A 21,103-nucleotide genomic window follows, 5' to 3' on the forward strand; every position below is an offset into this window, starting at 1 on the left:
GTACAATTATCCTCCTTACAATAAACTCAAGATCTTAATTAGAAAATTCCTCCTCAACCGGAGCATATATATGTGTATACTGGATTTCACAAGCAGGTTGTTATAATTCGAATTAGGGGAAAAATTTACAGATACCCTGGCTTCTTGCCAAATATTACGCACGATTCCATGAGGATATGATATAGGAAATGCCGAGGCGTACAGTCCGATCCAACATAAATATTTAAATTGTGCACTGCCGAGGGTCGAACGGCACGAACCATAGATGCATTTATTAAACTACCGAGGCGAATGGCCCGCTCCCTAGAGGCGGATCCAGAAATTTAACTTTATGGGTTCAAGATTTAGACTCTAGTATATACCTCAAGGTACTATACAATAATAACCGAATGAAATACGAACAATGATATTTAATATATATGTAACAAGTACCGAACCATCTAACATAATATATATTCAATAAATATCACCATTACAATTGTACCCGACGGGTTATCATGTTTTGAAAACAATCAATAATCGCATCATTAGGTACACTTTCAAATACTTCATCTTCTATATAACAAACTAAACAGTCATTCAAAAATTCATCACCAATTCTGCTACGCAAGTCATTTTTGATGTACTTCATTGAAGAAAAAGCTCTTTCTACTGTTGCAGTAGCGACATGCAATATCAGACTTAACTTCACAAGTAAAAACACAAGTCTCCAAGTCTTGTACAAATCTGTTTCAAATAATGTTTCTGAAAGATCTCCAAGTCCTTTCAAGTTAGAGAAATCATTGTCTTCTTTCATAAAGAGAATATAGTTGTCAAGCTCGTAACTGAGATCTTCAAGCTTTGAAGCACTAAACTCATGAGGATAAAGTGTAGCAAGTTTCATAATTCTGTCTTTATCATAATTTGCAAAAGAATTATCCGGACTCAAACTAGCCATACCAAGAAGTAGATTAATATTCACTGCATCAAAATGACTGTTAAGCTCCGAAAGTTGCAAATCAATAATAGTATTTAAAACTTCGACACGCAAATGATGAGAATATGTAACACTTGAACTCCTACGCTTTGACTTTCCAAGATGATAGTTCTTATCCATTTCAGGGATCACAATATCATGCTTGGAACAAAATGAAGAGGCGTCATCTATCAAAGATTCCCATTTAGATTCTCTCATCACTTGCAATTGCCTCTTGGCGAAACCAACAAGCTTTATAGCATTTACAATATCCTGATCTTTTCTTTGCAAAGCTATATTCAAATCATTCGTGATTGCTAATAATTTTAACATCAAATGCATCATATGCACAAACTCAAAAGATCTTATGTCATTCACTAGACTTTTTGCCACTGATCTCTCAAGATAATTTGCACCCTCACTTGCAAGAAACTCAAGTACATTAATGATTGACGAGAATAATGCAATAAAGTTACGCACTGTCTTAAAATGAGAACCCCATCGGGTATCACCTGGCCTTTGGAGTCCAAGTTCTTGATTTAGTCCACTTCCTGTATGAACTTCACCAAGCACTTGTAGCTCCTCTAGTTTTTTTGCATGATCCTCTCGTAGCATATTCCTACGCTTAAAAGAACTTCCAACAATATTCAAGACATTAGCAACAATATCAAAAAATTGATCTACATCACAATGTTTTTTTGCAACGGCTACAAGAGTCAATTGCAATTGATGGGCAAAGCAATGTATACAATATGCCGAAGGATTATCTTTCAGAATTAAAGTTTTAAGACCATTGATTTCTCCTTGCATGTTACTAGCTCCATCATAACCTTGTCCCCGTATTTGAGATGGACTCAATGAGTGCTCTAAAAGCAAATCATATATTGCTTTTTGTAATGACGATGAAGTTATTTTTTTAACATGAACAATACTAAGGAATCGCTCAATAAGTTTTTCCTCTTTGTTGATTTACCGCAGAACAAGAGCCATTTGTTCCTTATGAGAGACGTCCTTAGATTCATCAACCAAATTTCCAAAATAATATCCATTTAAATCTTCAACTATTGCTTTAATTATTTCTTTCGCACAAGCATTCACGATCTCTTTTTGGATATTTGGAGCAATCATCATGTTATTTTGTGGAGCACTTTGTAGCACAACTGTTTTCACTTCATCATCCCTATCTCCATACCATTGTAAGAGTTCTACAAAGTTTTCTCTTTTAGTAGAAGTTTCACCTTCATCGTGGCCCCGGAAAGACATTTCTTGTTTTAAAAGAAATTTTGCCACATCAATCGAAGCATTCAACCGAACTCGATAATCACTTTTAATTTTTTCAGACTGCTTGTCAAAAGAGGTTAGAATTGATTGTTCTTGATTAATTAAATATCTCATCATCATAAAACATCTATTGTGAAGACTATTCACCTCTCCAATATGTGCGTTAAGCCTTTATGTAGCTTTATTCCAAGCTCTAAAACCACTCTTTGTGAAAGAATCCCTAACTTTTCCATGTCCTCCATGCTCATTTTTAAACAAGTAACAACATAAGCAAAATGCTGCATCAACTTTAATACTATATTCTAACCATCCAGAATATGAAGTGTTAAACCATTCAAGATTAAATTGATGCATAAATCCACCAAAATCTCTTTTTGGAAAACTACAATTACGAGGTTGACAAGGTCCTTGTTGAATATAATATCTTCTCACTCGGTCACGTAAATTCGGAGGATACTCTGAAATTTACTTTCTTTCTGCGGGATCAGGTTCAAGATTCAAATTCAACATTTTCTCTTTGTTTGATACCGCCGAAGGATTGATATTGTCATGAATAATTGGACATGGAGAAGAACTCGGCGTAGGAGGACTAGAACCAGAACCAGAACTTTGAGGAGCTGGAATAGCCTTGAAAAATTTTGTGATCATATCCACCCTCACTAAAAAGATCCTAAAAATCACAAAAAATAAATTACACTTCAAGGTGTAATTGAAACTTAATCCAACCAAATCGATATTTCAACAACTTAAGTACTTATGAAGTTGGAGTTAATATGATACAATATCTAATTTCTTCAGCACAACAAGAATGGAGTTATTCCCTAGGCCTAAAAGTAAGATTAGTTTAGGAAATGATTGACTAGTAATTAATATGATATAAAAAGTTAAATTTATCCTTAAAACTCAAATGTTGAAGCACAAAACAAATCATAGCAGTTTATCACTAAAATTCACTATATGTGAGCTAAACATGAGTTTAACAGTTAAAATAAATGAATCCAAAAGAAAGTCTTTAATTAGTGAAGTAATAGATTAAAACATTTGACCCGTTTCTTATATGGAACCAAAATGCAAGAACCAAGAACAGTAGTGGCAAATCTTGTAACTTATAATTAATAAGTATTATTGCATTATTATTGAGAAAGAGCAATAGAGGCATACCAAAAAAACTAAAGAAGAGGATTGATTGCAGTTTATGTCCAAGAAGAACTGAAGAAGAGCCTTCGCTTTGATTCTTTTGAAACCCTAGCTTTAAAAATTTGGGAACCGATGAACCTTCTGAAAAGTGGAAGGTTTTGATCTCTTAAAGTTTTGTGAAGACCAACTTTTTTATAATTATTAAAAAGCCCCACAAGTTAATGAAGTACACATTAAAGAATAAAATTAATTAGGTGGGTCCTCATCTTTTAAGGATAAGAAACGGACCTCTTTAAATGGGAAGGGGCAAAAAAAGCCCATAAGTAACAAAGAAGTCAATCAGTAACTCAAATAAAATTGCAATAAAAGTTGTGTACACAGAGATTCGAACTCCAGTCTTCTTGCAATAAGTGGAACTTTGCCCATCAGTTTTACCACTAAACCCATAGCCTCATTTAGTCTGTGGGTTCAAACACTAATATATGATCATATTTCAGTAACTTTGCACAGTATATTCTCGAGTTTTGTCGAAAGTTATGGGTTCAATTGAACCCGTATCCATAGAGCTAGATCCGCCCCTGCCGCTCCCATGAGAGTGTGGTACATAAATCCTACCAAGGCAAACGGCCCGATCCCATAAGAGTGAAATACATAATCCTGCCGAGGCAAACGACCCGATCCTATAAGAATAAGAAGCTTTTACGGGTCCTTGACCCCATTCACGAATAAACGTGTGAGTTGTAATTTCTTTAATAAAAACCTTTCAATGAAATATATATGTATATATATCCCGGAAACATGTCGTAAGAGGAGTAACATTATTCGGTGACTAATCATGAACTCGTGAAGTCTCTACAAAAGCAATTCTAGTCTCAAGTAGTAATGTAAAACAGAGGAATTAAATAGGCGAGAGACAGCTCAAATAGTACAGCTATAGCATGATGTGAACCTACGTCTACCCGAACAATAATATGAATCTAACTACATACGGACTCTCGTCACCTCGTGCGTCGTAATCCCCGCAACAAGTTGCACACATTAAATACATCACCTAGGGGTAGTTTCCCCCCTCACAGAGTTAGGCAGGAGACTTACCTCATCTCAAAACTTACTTTCCTATTCAAAATTGTGCTTTAAATCCTCAACTCGGTGCCAAACGATCGAAGCTAGACAAATAAGATGCAACCCAATCAAAATATACTCCAATACTCATAATTAATCAATTTATAACAATTTTCAACTCCGCTTGAAAAATCGATAAAGCAACCCTCGGGCCCACGTGCTCGAATTCTGAATATTTTCGAAGATAAATATTAACCATAACATTACGAACTCAAAGATATGACTCATTCTCAATTCCATGCCCAAATTCGTGGTCAAAATCAAAAATTACCAATTTCTAGGAATTTCTTCAAAATCCCAAATTTCTACGAATTTTCATGCTTGAATCCATATAAAAATCATGTATCTAACTCACAATGTGAAAATATCACTTACCCCATTATAGTTGATGAAGATGGCACTCCAAAAGTACTCCAAAATCGGCTCCCATGGATGAAATGAAATGAAATTAAGCCAAACCCTCGTTTTAAAGAAACATACTACCCAGTTAGACTTTCGCACCTGCGGTCAAATAGCCACTTCTGCGGCTCCGCACCTGCGTAAATTCCATCGTAGGTGCAGCTCCAGCTCGGCCCAACAGTCCCCGCATCTGCGCCCCATGTAGCGCATCTGCGCGTCCGCTTTTGCGGTCACCAAGCGCTTCTGCACTCGCGCACCTACGCGTTTATGCCCGCTTCTGCGGCCTAGGCCTTTTGGCCAGCCTCCGCTTCTGCGACCCTCATGGCCGCTTCTGCGGCTCCGCACCTGCGACCCTAACCTCGCAGGTTTGGCTACACCAGAAGACAGCAGCCTCAGCATTTCCTCCAAATACAACTCTATCCGTTAACCGTCCGGAATCCACCCGAGGCCCCCGAGGCCCCAACCAAACATACCAATAAGTCCTAAGACATCATACGAACTTAGTCGAGCCTTTAAATCACATCAAACAACGCTTAAAACACGAATCACCCTCCAATTCAAACTTAACGAACTTTGAAACTTCAACTTCTACAATCGATGCCGAAACCTATCAAATCACGTCCGATTGACCTCAAATTTTGCACACAAGTCATGATTGAAATTACGGACCTACTCCAACTTCTGGAATCGGAATCCGACCCCGATATCAAAAAATTCACTCCCAGTCAAACTTTCTAAAAACCTTCAAATTTTCATTTTTCGCCAAAAGACCCCGAAATGACCTACGAACCTCCAAATCCACTTCCGGATGCGCCCCTAAATCCAGAATCACCGTACGGAGCTATTCCCAAGCTCGGAATCCCAATCGGACATCGATAACATTGAAATACTCTTCAACCCAAATTTATGAAATCCTTCCCAAATGCCAACTTTTCACAATAGGCGCCGAAATGCTCCCGGGTCATTCAAAACTCGATCCGGGCATACGCCCAAGTCCAAAATCATCATACGAACCTGTTGGAACCTTCGAATCTCGATTCCAAGGTCGTTTACTTAAAAATAACACCTTAGTAAATTCTTCCAACTTAAAGTTTTCGAAATGAGAATTTTCTTTCTAAATCAACTACGGATTTTTCCGAAATTCAATTCCGACCACACGTACAAGTTATAATACCTGAAGTGAAGCTTCTCAAGGCCTCAAACCTCCGAACGACGCGCTAGGGCTCAAAACGACCGGTTGGTTCGTTACAGTTTTCACCCCGTCTGAAACGCTACTACTCGACCTGCTCATCTAAACTTCTCAACCATAACTAACAGAGTCCGCTCATCGAGGTCGCACATGATCGACATCAATAAGCGGAGGGACTAACTGTATAGGTCAAAATCTGCCTCAATGAGATTTAGCATGAAGTGGTATTATGGAAAGTGATGTGGCCGAGGTCGACTAGTGGACAACGGGGCTTGTATCCCGGCGGTCAATAACGGCCAAGATCAAGTATCAAGGATGGTACTAACGGCTAGTTTTTGTAATAGGATATTTAAGGAAATATTCCACTAAATATTCTATGTACTGGTATTTTTAGGGTTGACTGGGGATATGCCCCATATAAATAGAAAAAGAGATAAGGGGAAAGGGCATGTAATATTTTCTTATAAGAGCACTTTTTGAGAAGAAGACTCTCTGTAGAAAAGATACAAACACTACATTTCTAATAAGATTCTACCATCCATTGTTCCGTACTTTTTCATCAGATCCGAAAAAAGTTTCAATATTCTAGGTTTTGTCTATCACTCATCACTATCAGAAAGAAGAATCATCCACCTCATTCAATATTAGGTGAATCATTCCCCTTATTTACGTTAATACCATTTATTATTATTTATTACTTGATATTCTTCCTTCATTACTCCTCTTGAAATATTAAATGCACACTGCATTTAATCCCCCACCAACACCATCCTGAGTTATTTGTGTTAGCTAGTAGGATATTATTAACAACTAGGCTTAATCCCTCATTAAATAAAATTAATTAGTTTAACCGAAGATTTACACTTTTTGGTCAAACAGGTACCAATTACCCACGCCCCGTTTAATGATTGTGATAAATTATCTATTTTTTGTTATTCTATGTGGAAAATATATTAAATTTCAATATATAATCCATCTGTCCAATGACATAAAAAATTTGGGAAATTTATAGATTCTATATTGGAGTTGTTGTGTAAAAAAGCTGAACTGATGGGTAAAACCTTTCTGTATGCTGCTCTTCCTATGTTAATTAGACCAGATAAAAAATACCTTTCATTTCCTTCTATGTTCCTTTGTGCCATTTGATACTGATTCCTCCGTTTCAATTTAAATAATGTAGTTTGACTTGTCACAAAGTTTAAAAAAAAAAAAGACTTTCGAAATACGTTGTCCTAAAAGCTCAAGGGTCAAAAGTTTTGTAGTGATATGATATTTTTGTGGCCATAAAAAGCTTATCATTAAGGGTAAAGTGGGTAAAATAAAAAATTTAGAGTTAAATTATTTTTAAATATAAAAATATGTTATTATTTTTGGAACGAACTAATAAGGAAAGTGTGTCATTTAATTGAAACAGGGGGAGTAGTATTTACTGTGACACTCCAACTATAATTTCTTCTAGAGGTGTTTAGTATAATTTCTTGGGGTTAGTTTCATTTAGTTGAATCAGTTGTTGACTTGCTGCGTTTTGACTCTTATTCCATTTTAATCCAAAAAATTGCCTCTAAAGCCTCATGAGTACACTACACATTATGCACGCTCATAAAGGCTGGTAAAACAGAATGTAAAAACTATCATACTTCCACCGAGTTTCTCGGTGTATTTTGTAGATTGCAAGCTGCTACTTATTCCAAGAAGAGGAAAACGAAGCGGTATAGAAGCTCTAACTAGCAGGCAGACAATCTTGTATACCCCTCCAACACAGAATGATGGTAGAGAGATAGATAGTTGTATTGATGGATAGATAGATATTATAGAGAGAGGCAGAGAGAGAAAAGCTTGTTTATAATTGAAGTTAGTAAGCTGATAGGAGAGGTGGGAGATAGTTTGAATTTACTTTATCATGTCCTATGGTCCTCAAAGTAACTCACATTCGACCTTGCTCGAATTAACTAAGTACGGGTTACATTCAAACTCGTTCGAATGAACACCCGCTCGGAACCCGGCCACAATTAAGTACGGGTTACATTCGACCTCGTTCGAATCAACGCCCACTCGGCCCCCGACCACAATTAAGTAAGTTACATTTGACCTTGCTTAAATTAACTCACATTCGACCTTGCTAGAATTAACTAAGTACGGGTTACATTCGACCTCGTTCGAATCAACACCCGCTCGGCCCCCGGCCACAATTAAGTGCGAGTTACATTCGCTCTCGTTCGAATCAATACCCACTCGGCCCCCGGCCACAATTAAGCAAGTTACATTCGACCTTGCTCGAATTAACTCACATTTGACCATGCTCGAATTAAATAAGTACGGGTTACATTCGAAAACAACACCCGCTCGGCCCCCGGCCATAATTAAATAAAAGTTACATTCGATCTCACTCGAATTAACTCACACTCGACCTTGTTCGAATTAGCTAAGTATAGGTCACATTCGAGCTCGCTCGGATTAACTAAGTTACATCTGACCTCGTTTCGAATTAACTAAGTATAGGTTACATTCGACCTCGTTAAATTAACACCTACCGCCCCTGGCCGCGACCGAAACTTAATTCTATTTTGACCTCATTCAACACACATAAACCAAGTTCTTACGACTAAAGCGACAGAATGGTAAAACAAAAGAAAGAGGCATACAAGCCCGAACAGAAGGAAAAGAGTCAGGTACGAGCAGCGAAAATGGCATTTCATAAAATATATTCTTTACAAACGCTAGAACAGATGCCCGCAAAATATGTACAAAACTTACAAGCAAAAAAAAAGAAAAACATAAACTCGCTACCTAACCTAGCAACGTCATCTATCTGACCGCCTAGGTCATCTCCACCTGCCTCTTCGCCAGTACTGTCGCCACCGCCTTCAGAATACTCATCCTCATACCAGGAATCTTGTTCAATCCCGTCCACGCCTGTGTCATCCTCGCCATCACCAGCCTCCGGCGTAGCGGGATCATAGCCACAAGCAGTCCGAGCAAAGCGTGCCTTAGCGCAAGCATCCTCGAAGTTGGCCTCAGAAACTTTCCCTGCCACCATCAAGTCCCTAAATATATCCCTTTAGGCCTCGACGTGGATCCAGATCTCATACAGATCTCGTGGAATGTCAGGAAAGGTAGAAGCGCGAGAAGAGGACGGTTACGCCAATAACTGGGACTTATCGGCTTCAAGGGTGATAACTCGTTCATTAAGGCCCGAATTTTCTTTCTCCAACTCCCCTATATGCTCGTCGAGTCGCTCCTCTCTGAGCCTTGCCGTCTCCAAATCACTCGCCCGCTCTGAACGAAGAATGCGGATTATGGCCTTCGATGCCTCTACTTGTCTCAAAGTTGCCAACCAATCCGATTACGACTTCTCTAAGTCCGTTATCCTCTCGGCGAGCTCACCACCCAGAGCATCCGCCTTGATTAGACTTTATTCAAGCTCGGCCCGCAGCGAGCTCACTTAGGCTTGAAGGTCGGCACATTGGACCTCGACTCCCCTGGTCACCTCGAGCTCCTCTTCCTTGTCCCTCAACGCCCCCTCGAGCTCACTACATTTTCCGATGACCTTCACAAATTCGTCATCCTTCTCTTTTAGCTCATCTCGGAGAGCCTGGAAGTTGCTACTCCCACCACGCCGCCTGCAAAGCTTGCAGTGCTTATCACAATACTCGCGATATTTCTGCTCCATCTTTTGGAAAATGGCCTTCCGCCTCTCCTCTCAGCGGAAGCTTTCGATCTCCAAGATCACGGTCTGAAAAGAAAACCAGAGCGAGTAAGAATAAAATCGGATTCGACATGAATGAATATACAAATGAAATACCCAACTTACCCTAAGAGCAAGGACGGCTATTCTCTTCGACAATGTGGAATCCTTCAGTTTCTTGAGGTCTTACCCTCCATGTCGGAACAGAGGGGACCAAGAGAAGAGACCTCGTCCTCTGTATCAACTATAAGATCTCGGTCTAGAGGGATCTCAATGGTCTGCGTGGTTCCCTCCAACCTCACCTTGAGCCGGGTGAGTCATTCTCCCATCATCCTAACCTCTTCAGGGTCCATATCGGAGCCCGTCTCGTAACCATCCTCAGCGACCCCCTTACCTCTCTCATCGGTAAACGATGTGGGAACATCAACGGGCCGCGAGGACGATGGCACATCTCGCCGCACAGTACCCAGAACCTCCACGGACACTCTACTAGTTCCGACGTTAGCATCAGGAAGGGGCACGCTCTCTACGGCTTCCGCTGATGGCAGGACCTCAGACGAAAAATTTACACTGTCTTCAGGCACAACGGAGGCTGATTCGCATTCGTTCCTTGTAAAATCCACGGCTCGGAATATCCTATCACCGACCTCTTTTTACGAGGGACCAAATCCTCCTCGCTCGGTGAAGACTTTTCATCTATTAAATGAAGCAAGGGAGAGGCCGGAGCCCCTGGTTTTGAAGTCGTCGACGATCGAGTCAATCTAGCCGAAACCAGAGGCCGAATAGAAGTGGATAACCGGGAAAGCTTGGCCACAGTCACAGTAGGGGCGGACCCAGCTGTAGTGTTCATCTGGAGAAACGCAGGAGTAGGGGCCTTCGACCTCCTCGAGGATCCACGGGCTAAAAATAAAAGAGAAAAAAAAAAGAAGATTAAGAGGTCGATCCCCACAAAACAATAAGTAAGCGATAGAAGTCCACGACAATAAAGATTCAAAACGGGTAAACTCACCGGTCGCTGAAAGCTTGGGTCTGAACTATACCTGTTTAACGGGCCGGGTTAACCCATTTTCGGACCGGCCCAGACTGGTTATAACTCGGACCGGCCCAGACCGGTTGTTAGGGGGCCGGGTAGGCTGGGTTAGGGGGGTTGGTCCGTTTAAAAAAATCCGGTTAACCGGACCGGTCAAACTCAGTCAACAAAAACTATTGTTGAACCGGTTAACCAGCCCGGACCGGTTCAATGGCTATAAATCTGAATTTTTTTTTTTAAAGTGATAAGACCGTTAGCAACTGTCAGCTTCAATTTGGCTGTTGCCCAACGGGTTGATTGCAAAAATAGACCCTTTTGGTAATTATTTTTAAAAAATAACACTTTTAGTAATTACTAACTTAGCCCTTTGAAAAACTATAAATACACCCCCCCCCCCCCCTTCATTTCTTCACTCATCTCTCATTTCTCAAACTCATATTCTCAATTATCATTCTCTCATTCTTCACCTAAAGTGCAATCAACTATTTGGCTCTTATTTCTTTTTTAGAATTTAATTTATCGTATTATTTATTATTTGAAGTTTGAACAATTGAACTTCAAACTTTGAACAATTGACGTTTCTTCGTGGTAATATTGGAGTTGCAAAATTATCAATTGTTCAATTTATTGCCAAATTCGGTGCACTCCCTCCAACTCTTTCTCTTATTACAACAATTATATAATTATTATGCAAATATAGTTGATGATGCTGCTCTTAATATAGGCAATGTTAATCTCATTATGCATTGTACCACTTCTACTACTATGGATGATGATGAAGGCCTTGATGGTTTTAATATTTGGTCTACATTTCCTACCACGGAAACCAGTAGCAGGAACATTGATGAACTTTAATTCTACTTTTAAAAGCAAAAAGAGCCTCGCACAAAGGAATTTTCACCGTTGGGATGGTGGCATGAGAATGAAAAGTAATTTCCTGCTCTTTCCGCTATGGCTCGGGACGTGCTGAATGTGCCAATTTCAACTATTGTATCAGAGAGTGCATTTAGTCAGGCAAGACAACAACTTGGAGACACCCGTCACTCATTGGGAAGCAATGCTTTGGAAGTTTTAGTATGTTTCAGAAATTGGATTAGATCAGAACGAAGAAATCAGGGACGTGAAGATGTTGATAGACCAGAAGACGAGGAACTTGGAGATATATTAACACATGGTAACCCATCTGAATTTAACACTCCGGAAGATGGCCAAGAAGTTCATATTGATTATGAAGAACTTACTAAGACAATGCAAAACCTTTGAATTTACTCTTTTTTCGTTAATTTACTTGTTGTTAAATGTAAACTTCAATTGGTAAGTTTGAAATAAAAAAAGCACTTGCAAATTATAAGTACAATTTTTTTTCCATCTTCATTGTATTCTATTATCTTAAATTCTTAATGAAATATTCAAAATTTCAAATATAAAGATTTTAAAGCCTTTGCATCCTTTTATTCAAACACTCTTTTTATAAGATTATTTTTTTGTTTTATATTTTTACTTTATATTAATATAAATTACGATAGTTATACAAAATATAAAAAAACAAATAACATTAACCCGGCTCGGCTCGGCGCCTTGGACCCGTAACCGTTCCGGTTCATATTTTTACCCGGATGGACCCGGACCCGTTAAGCTCGGTATGAAAAAAAAATGGTAACCGACCCGGATTGGAAACCGGCCGGTCACCTTTTTCTCAACCCGGACCGGCCCCGCCCACCCGTTAAACACCTTTAGTCCGAACTTCTTGATAAAGGCCGACCATTCGCGAATCCTCACTGTGTGAGGCAAGACCTGGCTAACCCAATCATGAATATCCGCAACCAAAGGAGGGGGCGAATTCTCAGCTGAACGAGGAAAAGGCAGAGTGTTAGCTACAATCAAAATGAGCAAAATAAGCGCTTAGTAAAAAATACTTACGGGCATAATTCCATGTCTCAGAAAATCCATTCGCATTTATCACAACGTCCTCGGTCTTGACGTAGAAGTAGCTAAGCCAGAACCGACAATTTGCTTTATCATCCATCTTCACTAACAAACTCTTACTTCCTCGGTGACGAAGATGCAACATCGTCCCTCTATAGAAACTGGGTGTAAAGAGGTGCGTCAGGTGGCGAAGAGATCCGCGGCCGGCCAATTTCGCGTACTTTCTCAACATGCGGATAAGTTTGTAGATGTAAGGTGAAAGTTGGGTCGGGCAGACGCCATAGTAGCGGCAAAATTCCTCCGCCAATGGGAGAAGGGGAGATGAGTAGCCCACATAGAACGGATACGCGTAGAATGCGTAGTATCTGGGGCGATGAATCTGTACCACGTCACGACCAGCCAGGACCAGATCGATGTGGGCCGGAATTTTGAACTTTGCCCTGAAATTAGCAAGGGAAGCCGCATCCATCACCGATTTCGTGGCCTCAGGGTCGTCCTCGGGCGGTTTTGAAAAGTCAGATCTAGCTTTCTCGTTATGGGGAATTATTTCCTCCGCCATAGGAAAGCTTTCATCCTCCGCAACAATGGCAACCCCATCGTCATGAGGAGGCATGCGCACTTCCAAGGGAACAGGGTGAGGTACCCCCCCCTCCCCCCTCCCCCAGAACTGGAAGACACGTTAATCATCTTTGTTTATGAATAAAGGAGGTGTAAACACAGAAGAGTTAAGAGTACAAGGAGCCACCAAAATTAGTGAAAGCAAGAATATGGAATGTTACACCTCACATTATTACGTCGATGTTACGCTCTGCAGTAATTTATTACGATGATGTTACGCTCTGCAGTAATTTATTATGACGATGTTACGCTCTGCAGTAATTTATTACAACGATGTTACGCTCCGCAGTAATTTATTACGACGATGTTATGCCTTGTAGTATTGTACGTTGAATTTGTCGTAAGATAATTGACATCAGTTCAAGGACAAGATTATTTGGAGATTATAAGTATTAGGCAATTTCAAACAAATGATGAGTAAATCCGTGAAGGTGAAAGGGTAAACGAATCAAAGAAAATAAGTTTCGTCGAAATTTGATAATTTGGGATAAAATATGGTCCGAGCTATAATACGCGATATTTATGGACTAGTACCACACAATGTACCACATGACTATGATAGTAAGATGTATGAGGTATGTTAAAAGTAAGTAGTATTTTAAGTAATTTGAGATAATTGGTTAATTATTAATTTAACTGGATAAGTGTAAGAATTGTCTTGTCCGCGTGGGACCATGACAATTAAAGTATGTATGACTAATATGGATGCTATAGTGGAATCACACTTTGGGGATAAGAATGCTTGTTAAGCATTAAAGTTAAAAGTAGGGCCCACACCACTAATATACAAAGCTTCTCTAAATTATAATATTGAGATGCTTATTACAAAGTAACGGATGGAATTTGTCAAAGAAGGAATTCACATGAATCCTTTACAGATGTTGATAGCAACATGAGTTACCTCTCAAAAGAGACTTCTCAAATTCAAAGAAACTTCTCAAATTCAAAGAGAGACATCATGTGAATTTGAATGGCAACGTGAGTTACGTCAAAAATTCATACGAGATTACATCTGAGTAACGTGAGAATTTTCATCATCAAAGTGACGAATAGCTTCAGCAAGAAAAGTTATCCCATATTGTGATCAAATTCATTAAGAGAGAAGGATTAAGAAAATTCAGCAAGGTAACTATCTTCAAGCAATTCTTACAAGATTTCAACCAAACTTCTTGCAACCAAACAATTCCAACGAGAATTGTTAGAACCATATCAACATAAAATTTTACGGTTCTAAAGGAGTACGGTGCAACCTTTTCCAAAAATATCATACGAATTTTTTCCTACTCCAGGTATGTTAAGGCTATCTCTTCTTTCCTTTTGGCATGATCCAAATGATACAAATGAAACGAGCAAAATACGCAACTTTCATAAATGACTCTATTCATAGAAATACTAGGGGTGTCTATATTCTTGGTTCCCCATGTGAATTATTATTATATCCTCTGTTCATGGGTCTCAGAAAAATACGTATTTGATAAAGTTTGTCCGAAAGGCATATTGATTTTATGATACTCGAGAAATCTTATTAATGTATTTCTTATGCATTTATACATGTACATTGACCCATGACTAGAAGGTGTTATATATGCGTATATTATATGTATATGGGATATGAGAAGAGGTTATGGCGTTATATTTGTACCACCACCTGATCAGCTGGTATACGTTGATAATTTTGCCCACAGTGGCTGAGATGATATGATGGGATGCCCTCAGAGGCCTAATGATGTTATGAAACATGTACCTATGCATGACATGACATTCATATGCATATGCATAACACTATAATTATTTCATGATTTACAGAGTTATCCATACTTACAGGTTGAGTCATTTACTCTATATTTCTTCCATGTCTGTTATGTACTTATTTATGTGCCTTACATACTCGATATATTATTCATACTGACGTCCATTTTGCCTGGGGATGCTGCATTTCATGCCCGCAGGTTCCGATAGATTGGTCGAGAGTCCTCCAAGTAGGCCATCAGATCAGCGGAAGATGTTGGTGCGCTCTATTTTCTCCAGAGTTGCTTGTTTGGTTAGTATGATTTAGACGTGTATTGTTTGGTATGGCGGGGCCCTGCCCCGACCTTTGTGATAAGTATATACTTTTGAGGCTTGTAGACAGATGTCATGTATACGAATGCTTGTATGGCCTTGCCGGCCTATGTTTAGAGTTTATAAATGATCATGTTGGCCTATTAGGCCCGTATGTCACGTGTATATAATGATGTAATAAGAAAAATACGTTACGTTAGTACTCGGTTAAGTAAGATATCGGGTGCCGGTCGCGGCCCATCAGTTTGGGTCGTGACATGGAAGTAAGATCAAAAGAGCAAGGATTCTGAATGAGGAAGGGAGAAGAAGGTATGAAGGTCCAATATTTAAATTGCAAAGAGTAAGGCAAAGGATTTTGTATCCCTATCTATAAGAGTTCAGGCATTAATATCGAGAAAGCAAACCGTTGTTACCCAGCTCAGGAATCGAAGCGGTAGAGACACGGGAAATGATGCAAGGTATCGGGAAAATGCATAATAATGATGTATGATGACATGACGTCAATCTGAAATGATGTGACCCTGGGTTGCGGCTCACGGAAGACCACGTTTCCACCCCGCCTGAAACGCTACTACTCGGCCTGCTCATCTAAACTTCTCAACCATAACTAACAGAGTCCGCTCATCGAGGTCGCCCAAGGTCGACATCAATAAGCGGAGGGACTAACTGTATAGGTCAAAATCTGCCTCAATGAGATTTAGCATGGAGTGGTATTATGGAAAGTGATGTGGCCGATGTCGACTAGTGGACAACGGGGCTCGTAGACAGGCGGTCAATAACGGCCAAAATCAAGTATCAAGGACGGTACTAACGGCTAGTTTTTGTAATAGGATATTAAAGGAAATATTTCACTGAATATTCTATGTACTGGTACTTTTAGGGTTGACTAGGGATATGTCCCATATAAATAGAAAAAGAGATAAGGGGAAAGGGCATGTAATATATTCTTATAAGAGCACTTTTTGAAAAGAAGATTCTATGTAGAAAAGATACAAACACTAGCTTTCTAATAAGATTCTACCATCCATTGTTCCATACTTTTCCATCAGATCCGCGAATAGTTCCAATATTCTAGGATTTGTCTATCACTCGTCACTGTCAGAAAAAAGAATCATCCACCTCATTCAATATTGGGTGAATCATTCTCCTTATTTACGTTAATACCATTTATTATTATTTGTTACTTGATATTCTTCCTTCATTACTCCTCTTGAAATATTAAATGCAATCTGCATTTAATCCCCCACCAACACCATCCTGAGTTATTTGTGTTAGCTAGTAGGATATTATTAACAACTAGGCTTAATCCCTCATTAAATAAAATTAATTATTTTAACCGAAGATTTACACTTTTTGGTCAAACAGGTACCAATTACCCACGCCCCGTTTAATGATTGTGATGAATTATCTATTTCTTGTTATTCTATGTGGAATATATATAAAATGTCAATATATAATTCATCTGTCCAATGGCATAAAAAATTTGGGAAATTTATAGATTCTATATTGGAGTTGTTGTGTAAAAAAGCTGAACTGATGGGTAAAACCTTTCTGTATGCTGTTCTTCCTATGTTAATTAGACCAGATAAAAAATACCTTTCTTTTCCTTCATGTTCCGTTGTGACATTTGATACTGCTCCCTCCGTTTCAATTTAAATAATGTTGTTTGACTTGTCACAAAGTTTAAGAAAAAAAATAAGACTTTTGAAACATGTGGTCCTAAACGCTCAAAGGTCAAAAGTTTTGTGGTGATATGACATTTTTGTGGCCATAAAAAGTTTATCATTGAGGGTAAAGTGGGTAAAATAAAAAAATTAGAGTTAAATTATTTTCAAATTTAGAAATGTATCTTTTTTTTAACGAATTAATAAGGAAAGTGTGTCATTTATTTGGAACAGGGGGAGTAGTATTTAGTGTGGCAATCCAGCTATAATTTCTTCTGGAGGTGTTTAGTACAATTTCTTGGGGTTAGTTTCATTTAGTTGAATCAGTTGTTGACTTGTTGCGTTTTGACTCTTATTCCATTTTAATCAAAAAAAATTGTCTCTAAAGCCTGATGAGTACACTACACATTATGCACGCTCATAGAGGCTGGTAAAACAGAATGTAAAAACTATCATACTTCCACCGAGTTTCTCGGTGTCTTTTGTAGATTGCAAGCTGCTACTTATTCCAAGAAGAGGAAAAAGAAGCGGTATAGAAGCTCTAACTAGCAGGCAGACAATCTTGTATACCCCTCCAACACAGAATGATGGTAGAGAGATAGATAGTTGTATTGATGGATAGATAGATATTATAGAGAGAGGCAGAGAGAGAAAACCTTGTTTATAATTGAAGTTAGTAAGCTGATAGGAGAGGTGGGAGATAGTTTGAATTTACTTTATCATGTCCTATGGTTCTCGAAGTAACTCACATTCGACCTTGCTCGAATTAACTAAGTACGGGTTATATTCGACCTCGTTCGAATCAACACCCGCTCGGCCCCCGGCCACAATTAAGTGCGGGTTACATTCGTTCTCGGTCGAATCAATACCCACTCGGCCCCCGGCCACAATTAAGTAAGTTACATTCGACCTTGATCAAATTAACTCACATTTGACCTTGCTCGAATTAACTAAGTATGGGTTACATTCGAAAACAACACCCGCTTGGCCCCCGGCCACAATTAAATAAAAGTTACATTCAATGTCACTCAAATTAACTCACACTCGACCATGTTCGAATTAACTAAGTATAGGTCACATTCGAGCTCGTTTGGATTAACTAAGTTACATTCGACCTCGTTTCGAATTAACTAAGTATAGGTTACATTCGACCTTGTTCGGATTGACAAAGTTACATTAGACCTCGTTACGAATTAACTAAGTATAGGTTATATTCGACCTCGTTCAATTAACACCTACCGCCCCCGGCCACGACTGAAACTTAATTCTGTTTCTACCTTGTTCAACACACATAAACCAAGTTCTTACGACTAAAGCGACAGAACGGCAAAACAAAAAAAAGAGGCATACAAGCCCGAACAGAAAAATAAGAGTCAGGTACGAGCAGCGAAAATGGTATTTCATAAAATATATTCTTTACAAAGGCTAGAACAGATGCCTACAAAATATATACAAAACTTACAAGAAAAAAGAAAGAAAAACAACTACTCGCCACCTAACCCAGCAACGTCATCTATCTGACCGTCTAGGTCATCTCCGCCTGCCTCTATGCCAGTACCGTCGCCACCGCCTTCAGAATACTCATCCTCATACCAGGCATCTTGTTCAATCTCGTCCATGCCTGTGTCCTCCTCGCCATCACCAGCCTCCGGCATAGCGGGATCGTAGCCACAAGCAGTCCGAGCTGAGCGTGCCTTAGCGCAAGCATCCTCAAAGTCGGCCTCAGAAACTTTCCCCACTGCCATTAAGTCCCTAAATATATCCCGTTAGGCCTCGACATTGATCCAGATCTCATACAGATCCCACGGAATGTCAGGAAAGGTAAAAGCGCGAGAAGAGGACGGCTGAGCCAATAACTAGAACTTATCGGCTTCAAGGGCGATAACTCGTTCATTAAGGCCCGAATTTTCTTTCTCCAACTCCCCTATATGCTCGTCGAGTCGCTCCTCTCTGAGCCTTGCCGTCTCCAAATCACTCGCCCGCTTTGAACGAAGAACGCGGATTACGGCCTCCGATGCCTCTACTTGTCTCAAAGCCGCCAACCGATCCGATTACGACTTCTCTAAGTCCGCTATCCTCTCGGCGAGATCACCACCTAGAGCATCCGCCTTGATTTGACTTTCTTCGAGCTCGGCCCGCAGCGAGCTCACTTGGGCTTGAAGGTCGGCGCATTAGGCCTCGACTCCCCTGCTTACCTCGAGCTTCTCTTCATTGTCCCTTAACGCCCCCTCGAGCTCACTACATTTTTTGATTACCTTCGCCAATTCGTCATCCTTCTCTTTAGCTCATCTCGGAGAGCGTGGAAGTTGCTACTCCCACCAAGCCGCCTGTAAAGCTCGTAGTGCTTATCACAATACTCGCGATATTTCTACTCTATCTTTTGGAAATTGGCCTTCCGCCTCTTTTCTCGGCGGGAGCTTTCGATCTCTAAGATCACGATATGAAAAGAAAACCAGAGCGAGTAAGAATAAAATTGGATTCGACATTAACGAACATACAAATGAAATACCCAACTTACCCTAAGAGCAAGGCCGCCTATGCTCCTCGACAATGTGGAATCCTTCAGTTTCTTGAGGGTCTTACCCTCCATGTCGGAACAGAGAGGACCAAGAGAAGGGACCACGTCCTCCGTATCAACTAGCAGATCCCGGTCTAGAGGGATCTCAATAGTCCGTGTGGTTCCCTCCAACCTCACCTTGAGCTAGGTGAGTCATTCTCCCATCATCCTAACCTCTTCAGGGTTCCATATCGGAGCCCGTCTCGTAACCATCCTCAGCAACCCCTTACCTCTCTCATAGGTAAACGAGGTGGGAACATCAACGGGCCGCGAGGACGACGGCTCATCTCGCCGCACAGTACCCAGAACCTCCAAGGACTCTCCACCAGTTCTGACGTTGGCATTAGGAAGGGGCACGCTCTCTATGGCTTCCGCTGATGGTAGGACCTCAGATGGAAAATTTGCACCATCTTCAGGCACAACAGAGGCCGGTTCGCATTCGTTCCTTGTAAAATCCACGGCTCGGATTATCCCATCACCGACGTCTACTGACCTCCTTTCATGAGGGACCAAATCCTCCTCGTTCGGTGAAGACTCTTCATTTATTAAATGAAGTAAGGGATAGTCCGAAGCCCCTTGTATTGAAGTCGTCGACGATCGAGTCGATCTAGCCGAAACTGGAGGCCGAATAGAAGTGGATAGCTAGGAAATCTTGGCCACAGTCACAGCAGGGACGGACCCCGTTGTAGTGTTCATCTGGAGAAACGCAGGAGTAGGGGCCTTCGACCTCCTCGAGGATCCCCGGGCTAAAAATACAACAACAACAACGACAACCCAGTAAAATCCCACTAATGGGGTCTGGGGAGGGTAGTGTATACGCAGACCTTACCCCTACCCCGAAGGAGTAGAGAGGCTGTTTCCGAAAGACCCTCGGCTCAAAAAAACAAAAAGACAAAAGGGGAAAAAAGGGAGACAATATTAGTATCACAACAACAATCATAGGATAAATAGGAACACCATGAAATCCAGAAGAAAGATGCAAAGTAAAGGGACACAATATTAGTAAATATTAGTATCACCACAACAGTCATAAGAAAAATAGGAACCTCATGAAATCTAGAAGAAAGATGTAAAGCAAAAGCGATAGCTAGTAAATAGGACCCGCACTGAAAAGAGAAATAGTAAGCCACAACATTCCCACTAGTTATCTTAGAAAAACAAACCCTACATGGCTAGTCCCACCATGTTACGAAGTAAGGCACGACTCAACTACCTCCTAACCTACAACCCTAATACTCGACCTCCACATCTTCCTATCAAGTGTCATGTCCTCGGAAATCTGGAGCCTCGCCATATCCTGCCTGATCACCTCTCTCCAATACTTCTTAGGCCGCCCTCTACCTCTTCTCGTGCCCTCCGTAACCAGCTGCTCACACCTCCGTACCGGAGCATCTAGGCTTCTCCTCTGAACATGTCCGAACCATCTAAGCCTCGCTTCCCGCATCTTGTCATCAATGGGAGCCACATGCACCTTCTTCC

At 40.3% G+C, this 21,103-nt stretch overlaps 1 protein-coding gene across 1 annotated transcript; it reads right to left on the reverse strand.

Annotated features, from left to right (window-relative positions):
• Positions 1-472: 472 nt before the first annotated feature.
• LOC138893539 (uncharacterized) lies at positions 473-1,765 on the reverse strand. The gene has a single exon (XM_070178157.1). It carries the CDS (start codon positions 1,763-1,765, stop codon positions 473-475), a length of 1,293 nt encoding a protein of 430 aa, XP_070034258.1.
• Positions 1,766-21,103: the final 19,338 nt, after the last annotated feature.

The sequence above is a fragment of the Nicotiana tomentosiformis genome, chromosome 6 (assembly GCF_000390325.3).
Source record: "Nicotiana tomentosiformis chromosome 6, ASM39032v3, whole genome shotgun sequence".
NCBI classification, from domain to species: domain Eukaryota; kingdom Viridiplantae; phylum Streptophyta; class Magnoliopsida; order Solanales; family Solanaceae; genus Nicotiana; species Nicotiana tomentosiformis.